This window comes from Caenorhabditis briggsae (assembly GCF_000004555.2).
Source record: "Caenorhabditis briggsae complete genome, chrV, whole genome shotgun sequence".
Classification (NCBI taxonomy): Eukaryota; Metazoa; Nematoda; class Chromadorea; order Rhabditida; family Rhabditidae; genus Caenorhabditis; species Caenorhabditis briggsae.
In genome coordinates this window covers 693,516-704,133 of record NC_013488.2, presented here as the reverse complement: position 1 = coordinate 704,133, position 10,618 = coordinate 693,516, and the positions used below count along the sequence as shown (strand labels likewise).

Sequence of the window (10,618 nt, the reverse complement as noted above, 5' to 3'; positions counted from 1 at the left end):
CGGACATAATAATAAGACGACTACGGCTGAAGTGCAGAACGACAAAATGAAGTATGTGTTGGTTGGCAACGCCAAAATTGAACCGAAAAAAGGAAGAAATCGTTTATTGTTTGTTCCTCTAGTCGTCTGGCACTCTCCGCTCTTCACAATACTATTTCGTCATCGTCAACAACCCAAAGTGAGCAGAGAGAAGAGAGAAAAGGGAGAAGAGGGCATGTGAAAATATAATGGGGAAGACGTTTTTAATGCTTTTTTTTTCGAAAAAAAGTAGGAGAGAAACTGGGAGGAGTGTTTCAATTCGATCAGTTTCGACGAACTTCAAACTGTGTTCTGCTGAACAGGAAAAAAAACAATACTTTACACTGTAGTTCGAAAGGCTAAAAAGATGTTAAAGAAACCGATTGATATTTCGAGTTCACAAGTTCACAAAACCGTCTGAGATTGGGAAAAATGAGAAAAAGAAACATCAACACACATCTGAAATTCCAACAAAAAAAAAGATAGAAAAACAAAACATTTCACAGACAGTGTGGAGAATTGTTCGTTGTGAGGCGATGAAAACAAAATTGAAAAATGCGCTTTTGAATAGGAATAGAAATACTGTAGGAATACTGTAGTTGTTTCATGTTCACCAAAACCCGTTTTAAAAAATCTTTCGGGTCCCACGTTGTCGGATTCGAACAGCAGTCACCTATTGACCACAATAACCTATTGACTTTGCTTTCTATTTCTCCTTTTCCTGCGAGAACACTGATTGATTTCGGCCTGAAAGATTTGTGCGGGGAGAATAAGAGAGAATTTTAGCCCATTGAGAGTCACCTTGAAAATTTACAATTTTTTTACAAAGAGCACATCTGGTTAAAGAAACGACCAATTGTGAAGAATTTGCAAATTCTCGGTAAATTTCGAACTGCTATACAACTTCTGTATTGATCAGAATTTTGGAAATTTTTGAGAAAAAAACAGGGGCTTCAGCAAAATTTGTGTACCACCGTTGTGAGCCACAACAATAATGATGCAATTCGCGTTCTCAACAGAGATGTCAGGAATTCCGACTTCCGAGTTGGAAATTTTACTTCCGACTTCCTACTTCCGATTTCCGAGAAACAAATTTTACTTCCTACTTCCGACTTCCGCCTTCCGAAAAACGCACTTTACTTCCTACATCCTCGAATTCTCGAATGTCATCAACGACTTTTTGCAGAAAAGTTGCAAAATTTGTCCGTTTTCGAACAGAAAAATAAAAAAATTGCCGAAGTCAATAACATAAACTAATAACATAAACTATTGCCCGGAATAACCGTAGGAAACCAAAATAGCTCAATTTTTAAAAGTTTAATTCCGACTTCCAAGTATGAAATTTTACTTCCGACTTCCTAATTAGAAAATTTGCTTCCGACTTCCGACTTCCTGAAAAAATATTACTTCCGACTTTCGAGTTCCAAAATTTCACTCCTGACAACTCTGGTGCTCACGCCTGGAGACGTTTGGAAGCTTAGGACGCGGTAAAACTTCAGCCCGAAATGACAGAAAAAAAAGCTGAAATATATTAGGTTGGCAGGAAAGTAACTGTCCCTTGTTTTATTTGTGAAAAATACAAAAGCAGGATTAATCCAAGATTAGCAGTATGCCCCGTCGTGGTCCACGACATGTTGGCAATGTTCAGATAACTTGTGGATACAATACCTTCAAGCTAGCCGCGAATCAAAGTATTCATTTTTTTCCTGTTTTTCACATAAATGGTGCAAATTTCCGTATTCTCTAGATGAGGTTGTAGCTCTCCGAATATCCAATAATCTGATAGAGCTCAGTCGGGACTATAAGTAGGTGAGGGAGAACGGTCACGCTGAAGCTGCTCAGGTCTGACTTGACTGCAGGAAAAAAATGAAAAAACCTCATGTTCACAGAAAGTCACACCGTACCTGAGCCGCTTTGGCTGGACGGTTCTCCTTTACCCCCGTCAAAGACTTGATTCAGCTCTATCAGATCATTGGTTATTCAAAAGTATACGACGTCATCTGGAGCTTAAGGACTTTAACACAATTGATGCCTGAAAGAATGGGCTGGAGGGATACTTTGACTTGCCACTAGCTGGCTTTTAGAGGGATGGTACCCACGAGTTACCTGAACATTGCCAACATGTTGTGGATCACGACGGTGCATATTGCTAATTCTGGATCATTCTTGTGTTTGTGTTATTTACTAATAAAAAATGGACAGTTACTTTCCTGCCAACCTAATAGCACATAGGCAACATATCTGCAAACGGATACTGTTTGAAATCCAATATTGTTTTAGGGTGTGAAAACTACCGTTACATAAAAATGTTTATTTTCGAGTTTTTTTTCTCGATTTCCGTACGTTTTCAGTCAATGTTTTCACTATAAAACATTCAAATTTCCGACTAGTAGGGAAAAAAATTAATAAAAATCGACGAAAATCGGTAAGAATCGAAAAAATAAATCTTGAAAAAAAGTTTTTAGATTACTGTAGTTGTTGTTTACCTTCGGACACGGCCACCGGCGTTCCTCTTTCATAGCTAGCTATAGCTCCAATTTTCGTACCAGAATAATCATGAAAACGTTTTCTCTTGTAAGTCCACACTTCGCCTTTTATCCCTATTTCATTACTTATCCCCGAATCTCAATAACCCAACGGCTTCTTCTCTCACAGACCTTATTTGAAATATTACTTCCTGTCCGACTTTACTGACCTCTGCTCAATTTTTCTAGCAACCCCATGCATTCCTGAACAAAAACATCACGGAGACAGAAAACAAATATTTCAGCTAAAAGGCCCGTTCCTCTTCTGGAACAAAATACTCTCCCCCATGACATCTGAAATTGGATTCCCTGCATTCCCGATGTTCAAAACTTTTTCTATAGGATCCGCATCATAAATCTTTTCATCTTCCGCTCACACTGCTATTAAATGCAGGAAAAGTAAAAAAGAAGAAGTGGGACCCATTTTTTTTCAAAACCACATGTCTCTAGTTTTTTGCAAAGTAGAGAGATAGGTTCGTAAATTTCCAGAGGCGCTAAAGATTATTTCATGCAGATGAGATGAAAAATTATTATACACTTTAGTAGTAATAGCACGACGGCCCCGTGACGTCTTCAGAATGAATTGTTTTGGTCGACGAGCTTGAAAGAGGTCCCGTGTTTCATAAATAGTTCCAAGGGGTTTTCTCTCCCCACTTGATTTTGCTTATTTGGCTTTTTCTAAGATTCTTGACTATTATACAAAACTCTATTACTAGAAAAATTCATGTTTGAGCATGAAAACATTTTTCTTCGTTTTTTTTTTCAAAAAAGAAAATCTGATAGTGTCGCCTCAAGTTGACTCTTTTTCTCGTGGTCCTTAGTCCCCCTCAAAACCAAACACCAACAAGAAAAAACGAACGCGACACAACACACTAGAAATTCGTTTGAGTGGTCTTACTAGAAAAAAAACATGACGGGGACAACATGGTTCTCTGGTTTATATAGAGTCAGATGTCGTTCAGATTGGAATTATAGGTCCAAGCTGATGGGACCATTATATTCTCTGGTTTTCAAACTTCATTCCAAAGTCTAGACTCTTCCAAAATGATCTCCGAAATTTTAAAATGTTCCCACATTCCATCTTTTGCTTCTCCAAATTCAAATGTTTTTAGTATGACCTAAAAACAAAAAAGTGCGAAATTTTGACATTCCATGTTGTTTTTAATCTCGGGTATGAGAATTCCACTTCTCTTCTTTTTCTGGAACTTTTTGAAACATACATACATAACATAGACTTCCAGAACTTTCAAAATACAGAATTCCCGAACTTTAAAACTGGAAATCTTGAAAACCAGGAAAAGTTAGAATCCAGAGAGAACATGACATTTCAGAGCCTAAAAAATCAAAGCTGAAAATAGTAGGTCACTGAAAAATGTCATGATCCAACATCAGAAAAGTGATTTTTTGGTAAAGTCTCTTTTGTGATTCTATTTATGGCTCAAGCTAATGTTTTCCAAATATGTTCCATTATATGAGTGTTCCATTATATGTTCCATTATATGTTCACACACACACACACACACACACACACACACACACACACACACACACACACACACACACACACACACACACACACACACACACACACACACACACACACACACACACACACACACACACATATATATATATACACACACAGATTTCGGTTCCATCTCAGAATGTCATCTCAGAATTTCAGAATCTTAGAATCTCAGAATCTTAGAATCTCAGAATCTCAGAATCTCAGAATCTCAGAATCTCAGAATCTCAGAATCTCAGAATCTCAGAATCTCAGAATCTCAGAATCTCAGAATCTCAGAATCTCAGAATCTCAGAATCTCAGAATCTCAAAATCTCAGAATCTCAGAATTTCAGAATCTCAGAATCTAAGAATCTCAAAATCTCAAAATCTAAGAATCTCGAAATTTCTGATCAATCAGTTTCTTAAATGCTTTAAGTTAGTGAATTTTGACCTAGAATTTCATATAAGACCCATTTGAAACTTCGAACCCTTCATCCAACAAATTGCGTGGCCATAAATTTCTCTCATCCGTTTCTTTTGGTTTCATAATTCATTTGCTCTGAAAAAAACCTCCTGAAATTCACATATCTTCAAACCTCTAACCTCTGGTCACTTGTGTTTTGGAACATATGTTCTTTGTTTATGAAAAAAGACAAAAGAAAAGTTTTCAAACACATTTCTCTTACTAATAACTCTATTTACAACTCTATTTACCCTTTTCCTCCTATCTCTGCAATTTCTTTTTTTCTCTCGACTAGTACATCCGGTCAATGAAGACTCCTCATTACCATAAGTTTCCTATTTTTCCTCCTACACATCTTCTTCAATTTCCAAATTTTTTGTGTTCTTTGAATGCCCATTAATACAATTTTCTGGGTACCTCCATTTATCCTATTTAATCCATTGCTCATTCTTCTATTATAAAATTAAAGAAAAACGAAAAAAACAAAAACATTTCCTTGTTTATTACTTTCTAGTGCCTGGAATAGGTTAATGCTCTTTTCGTTGGCATTCCGGATGAACGAAATTGGAACAATAGACGATTTGATCGAGGAAGTTGTCTGGAAAACAACTTGGGCATTTTTCGAGAATCATCAGAATCATCTGTCTGGGTTTTTTTAAAGTGTTCGGTTCCAATAATCCTAAAATTAGATTTAGTATCTTGTATTTAAGAATCGGGAGAGAACATAACAATGTTTGGAATCTTCAGACATTAATTCTAGAGTTTGTCTTTATAATTTTGACTGAAAGCCAAGAGTAATCTTAGCTTAATTTATTTACAACTTTTTAGTAATTCTTTCTTTTTCAGACAGTTTACCTCGTATTTCCAACAAAATGTATACCGTACACACTCTAAACAGGGTTCCACCCAATCTGTCAACTTTAAGTCAATTTATCTCAGTTTCTCGTAAAAGATATCAAAAAGTGATCAACTGATAAATTGTTTCTCATAATATCAGTAATATTTTATCAGTTGACCACTTTTTAATATTTTTTACAGAAATCGAGATACATAGGCTTCAAGGTGACAAGTTGGGTTGCACCCTGTTTAGAGTGTTTATGGTAATTAGCAATGAAGCGCATTTGTCAAATTAAAAAAATTTAAAACTTTTTCACATCCCTTTCTTTTTTGAACCTTTGAACTCATTGGAAATTCCAAAACTCTCATAATCCTCTCTTGTGACCACAAAAACACTTGAAATTCCCCTCTGACCACTATATTTTTTGAGTCTGATCCGAAAACAAATGACCACTACTACTATATCCACGAGTGTCGAATTACCGACCGCTACTTTTCCAAAATTAGAAATGGTCCCACTTTTCGGCCGGACCACAAACTCAAACAAAAAATATTATTCATTTTTCTGGATCGGTTACTGTCAAAGATATCAAAAAGCTGTCAACTGGCAAAATATTTTTGACAGTATAATTAACATTCTGCCAGTTAACCACTTCTTTATTCTTTACACAGAAACCGAGATATATAGGCTCAAAGTTGATAGCTTGGGCAGCACTCTACCTACCGTATTCTCTTATTCCCGGACAACAACGAACGCTGGGAATATTTGACAAAATTCAGACTAAATTATTCTTTGGATTCTGGAAGGTACCGTTTTCTGAAGAAAAAAGACAATACGTGTTTACTTCTTTTCGAGAAGTCACACCTCATCAATATTCTGCTCATGGCTCTTCTTATTGTTTGAAGAAAAAATCCAAGAAAGAAAAGAAAAAGAAAACAGAGTCACTCCAGATTTTTCCCATCTTGTGGTTAAATTTATTAGTTTTGGCTTTTTCGGTTACGGTAGGTCATCTGATTCCATCATAGAATCTGAGATTCTGAGAGTCTGAGATTCTGAGATTCTAAGATTCTGAGATTCTGAGATTCTGAGATTCTGAGATTCTGAAATTCTAAGATTCTGAGATTCTAAGATTCTGAGATTCTGAGATTCTGAGATTTTGAGGTTCTGAGATTCTGAGATTCTGAGATTCTGAAAATGATATCCAATTTAGACGGTTCGTATTGTTTTGTTTTCCACCAGACCCGGAAATACAATAAATTCCAAAAACTATACTAAAAACTACTATTCTCATATCTTGAGAAAACTACTATTCTCATATCTAGAGATTCTGGGATTCTGAGATTCTGAGATTCTGAGATTCTGAGGTTCTGAGATTCTGAGGTTCTGAGATTCTGAGATTCTGAGATTCTGAGATTCTGAGATTTTAAGATTCTGAAATTCTAAGATTCTGAGATTCTAAGATTCTGAGATTCTGAGATTCTGAGATTTTGAGGTTCTGAGATTCTGAGATTCTGAGATTCTGAAAATGATATCCAATTTAGACGGTTCGTATTTTTTTGTTTTCCACCAGACCCGGAAATACAATATATTCCAAAAACTATACTAAAAACTACTATTCTCATATCTTTCCATATTTGTTCTTATGCTGAAAGTCTTCCTCTTATTATGTGTTCTCTTCCACTCCTCCGATTTTTATATTCTGCACATCTCAATCTCATAACCTTCTTTCTAGAAGATGCATTGAACCATGATGCGGTATATACTTCTAGGTTTTTAAAACAGATTTTATTCTTATCCAGAAGCTCTTAAGGATCAAAAACCAGGTTATGAAACTGAATCAACTGATTTGTTTTGATTGTTTTGTGACAGAGAACAATGGAAAAAAGAGACTCTTCGTGGGAAAGAAAAGAACATGTGATATTATATATTATAAAACACATCTGTTCTGAATTTTCTCTCGCGCTGATCCATGAGAAAAATTACCAATCTTGTGGTTTTAGATATTCAAGGTTCCAAGCAATCTCCACCCACATTTATCTTTATTTTTCTTTCACTTTCTCACATTGGTTTATTCAGGAAGAATCTAAAAAATAAGTGAGTCAGAATAGAGTTCCGTAGGATTTTGTGGTACGATTTTTTTGTATTAAACTTCATTTTGAATTTTTCATTGTATTGGGAATCCCATCAAATGGAGAAATAGCAACATTTCTGCAAATTTTGGATTCCTTAGTGCTTCCCATTATTGAAAAAAAATTTAATTAATCCGAATTTCAGTGTTTCAGAATTTAAGATTCTCAGATTCCGGAACCTTGAAAATCTCAGAATCTCAGAATCTCAGAATCTCACAATTTCAGAATCTCAGAATCTCAGAATCTGAAATGGGAACATTAAAAACTTTCAGACGCTGAAAAAGTCAAAGGAACCTTTTCAAAGTTATTGCTTAATTCATTCTGAACTGAAAGCTTTTCTCTCTCTCTCTCAATCTTGAATTGCCCTAATCAACAGATAATTTTCCATTTGAAAGGCATGTTGACTAGTCCATCAATTACCATTTCTTTCTTCTTTTCAGAATTCCAAGGATTTGCTGTTTTCAGAATCTAAACTAGGAGATTCTCAAAATTCCATCGAAATTTGATAATTCGTGTACTTCTTCTTCAGATTTTGTTACGTAGATGCTTCTTGTTTTCATTACTCCATGTATCACATTACGTCTACAACATCACTCTCACGCACATCTGGTAGTAGAAATGCTGAATGGAAGGGGAGAAGGAGAAACGAAAAAATAAACAGAAAATATCTAGAAAAATATTCAATTCTATATTTAGATCTTTCTAGATATTTTTAGAAAAAACAAAAAGAGTTTCCTTTTGTCTTCTGCTCTCCGTTCAATGGCTTTTAGCGTGGTAGGAAAAAACATATGTGGTTAATGACGTATGCGACACATTTTTTGGGAGGAGTCAGGACAAAAGGAAGAGCAGGTGGTCCTGATAATTGAGTTTTTATTAATGTTTGTGTGTCGTAATTTTTCGCTCGATGACATTTGGTACAGAATTTCAGTCGAATTAAATATATTTCTTATTTAGGTATAGACCCAAGATCTGGTGAACTTCCGAGGCAGAATTGAACCTTATTCAATTCAGCTTCCGAGTATTAAATATCGAACGAACTTTCTATAGCAAACTTTTTATTCTATAGCAAACAAGCTTAAATGGTATTGCATTTAGAAATGAATGCTACTCAAAATTTCAGATTTTGAGATTCAATTTTCTGTGTATTTTGTGATTCTGAAATTTTGAGAAAACAACCGTAAACACTCTCGTGCACTTTGAGCTCAGTTATCTCAATTTCCATAAGAGATATCAAAAAGTGGTCAATTGATAAAATGTTTATCATAATATTACAAATGTTTTATCAATTGACAGATTTTTGATATCTCTTATCGGAACCGAGATGATCAAGCTCAAAGTGTACGAAGGAGCTCGAAAAGGGAGAGCTTCTACTAGAGTGTTTACGGTGAATTATGACATAGATAAGGCTAATTTTTCTCGATTGATTGAGTTGGAACTTTTTAACTTTTCTATTTTTGGAAAATAGGGATTATTACATCCAAAGCTTGCAAATACTCTTTGGGTTTATAATGCTCTTTTTGAATTTGAAACCTACCGTAAACACTCTGATAGAATGACCCCCCTGACTTTCAATTTTGAACCTACTTATCTTGGTTCCTGTGAAAAATATCGAAAAGTGGTAACAAAATGTTTTTCATAATTTCAACAACATTTTATCAGTGGACCACTTTTTGATATCTTTTACAGGAACTGCGATATATGAGCTCAAAGTTGACTGTTTTGGAGAGGGCGTGCTAAGAGTGCTTTCAAATACTCTCAGCGTTTATAATTATCATTTTGGTTCTAAAATCTAAAACAAAATTTTCGAAATTTTTGTAAACTTGATATTTATCTATCCAGAAACACAAATTCCTACGAATTGTTTTGACTTGCTTTTTGAACCAGATAATTTTGAAATTTTCATTAATCACGTAACACTGTTGTCCCCTGCACACCCCAATAATTTAATATTCTCGCACTTTCCAGAAGTCAACAGAAATTTCCCGAGTAATCAGATTAAGTCTTCAGCAGCTTTTTTCCCCATCTCGTGACGTCTTCTCCGCCGTTCTCTCTCAAGAAGTGCATTCATATTTTGTCCCTCACCATCTGCCACCTGCTTATTTACATTTGGACCACCCCAGTATTATCCTTTTTTCGCCCCTCCATTCCATTTCCTTTTCGAACAAAAAAAAGCAAATTTACATACGACTTCTTTTCTCAAGAAGACAAAGTCACTTGTGCTTTTCGATGCTTATCCGTGACTAACGAATGAAATCGTGTATGTGAAATTCAGTGTGTGTGACTACTGGCTAAACTAAACGTTTCCTTTAATCCAATCCCTTCTATGTTGACTCTTCTTTTCCCTATCTCTCTCCCTTAAATTTTGCTTCTGGTCTTCTTCTTTTGGCAACTCTGTTCCCATTTTTTCTAATTTCCTGCCAGACCAGGCCATCTTCCTACTTTTGCATTTTTTAATTTTCGAATTTCCTGTTTTCATATGAGTTCGTTTTTCCTTGGATCCTTTTCTTGGGGAGTGTCAGTTTAGTACTTCCTATGGGTTACGAACTTCCGCGTCAAAGATGAAAAACAATCTTGGGAATTGGGTCAAAATGACTCCTTTTATCAATGGGGCGAATTTTCCTACTGGGTTAGAAACAGACAAGGGTTCGGCTATAGGTGTCCTCAGGAAGCTTTTCCTTCGTTTTTTGGTTATTTTGAAGTTGTGACATAACTTTCTCAAGCTGAGTTTTCTAGGCCACCATGGCGAGATGGCCTAGAATTGGTGGGATATCCACATGGTGTATTTTCCAGGTTGTTTTGAAGTGGTGGTCTAACTTTTGCAAGTTGAGCTTTCTAGGCCACCGTGGTGAGTTACCCAGAAGTGACCTAGCATGCCCATGGTGTGTTCTTTAGGTCATTTGAAGTGGTGGTCTAGTAAATTAATTTTACAAAAATTAGGCCACTACTTCAAAATGACATAGAAAACATACCAGGAACATTTTAGATCATTTCTGGGCCATTACCATGGTGGCCTAGAATATTCAACTTGAAAAAGTTAAATCACCAAGATAAAATTACCTAGAATCTGTCTGATATTGGGTGTGTTCTCTAGGTCATTTTGAAGAGATGGCCTAGAAAATTGATTCTGCAAAAGTTAGG

At 35.6% G+C, this 10,618-nt stretch overlaps 1 protein-coding gene across 1 annotated transcript; it reads left to right on the top strand.

Moving 5' to 3' along the window:
- Positions 1-4,207: 4,207 nt before the first annotated feature.
- Positions 4,208-5,462, top strand: CBG11332 (the record flags this gene model as incomplete). Its single annotated transcript, XM_002635066.1, has 2 exons — positions 4,208-4,485; positions 5,360-5,462. The coding sequence occupies 2 exons, from the start codon at positions 4,208-4,210 to the stop codon at positions 5,460-5,462; spliced, it is 381 nt and encodes a 126-aa protein (XP_002635112.1).
- Between the last annotated feature and the right edge of the window lie 5,156 nt (positions 5,463-10,618).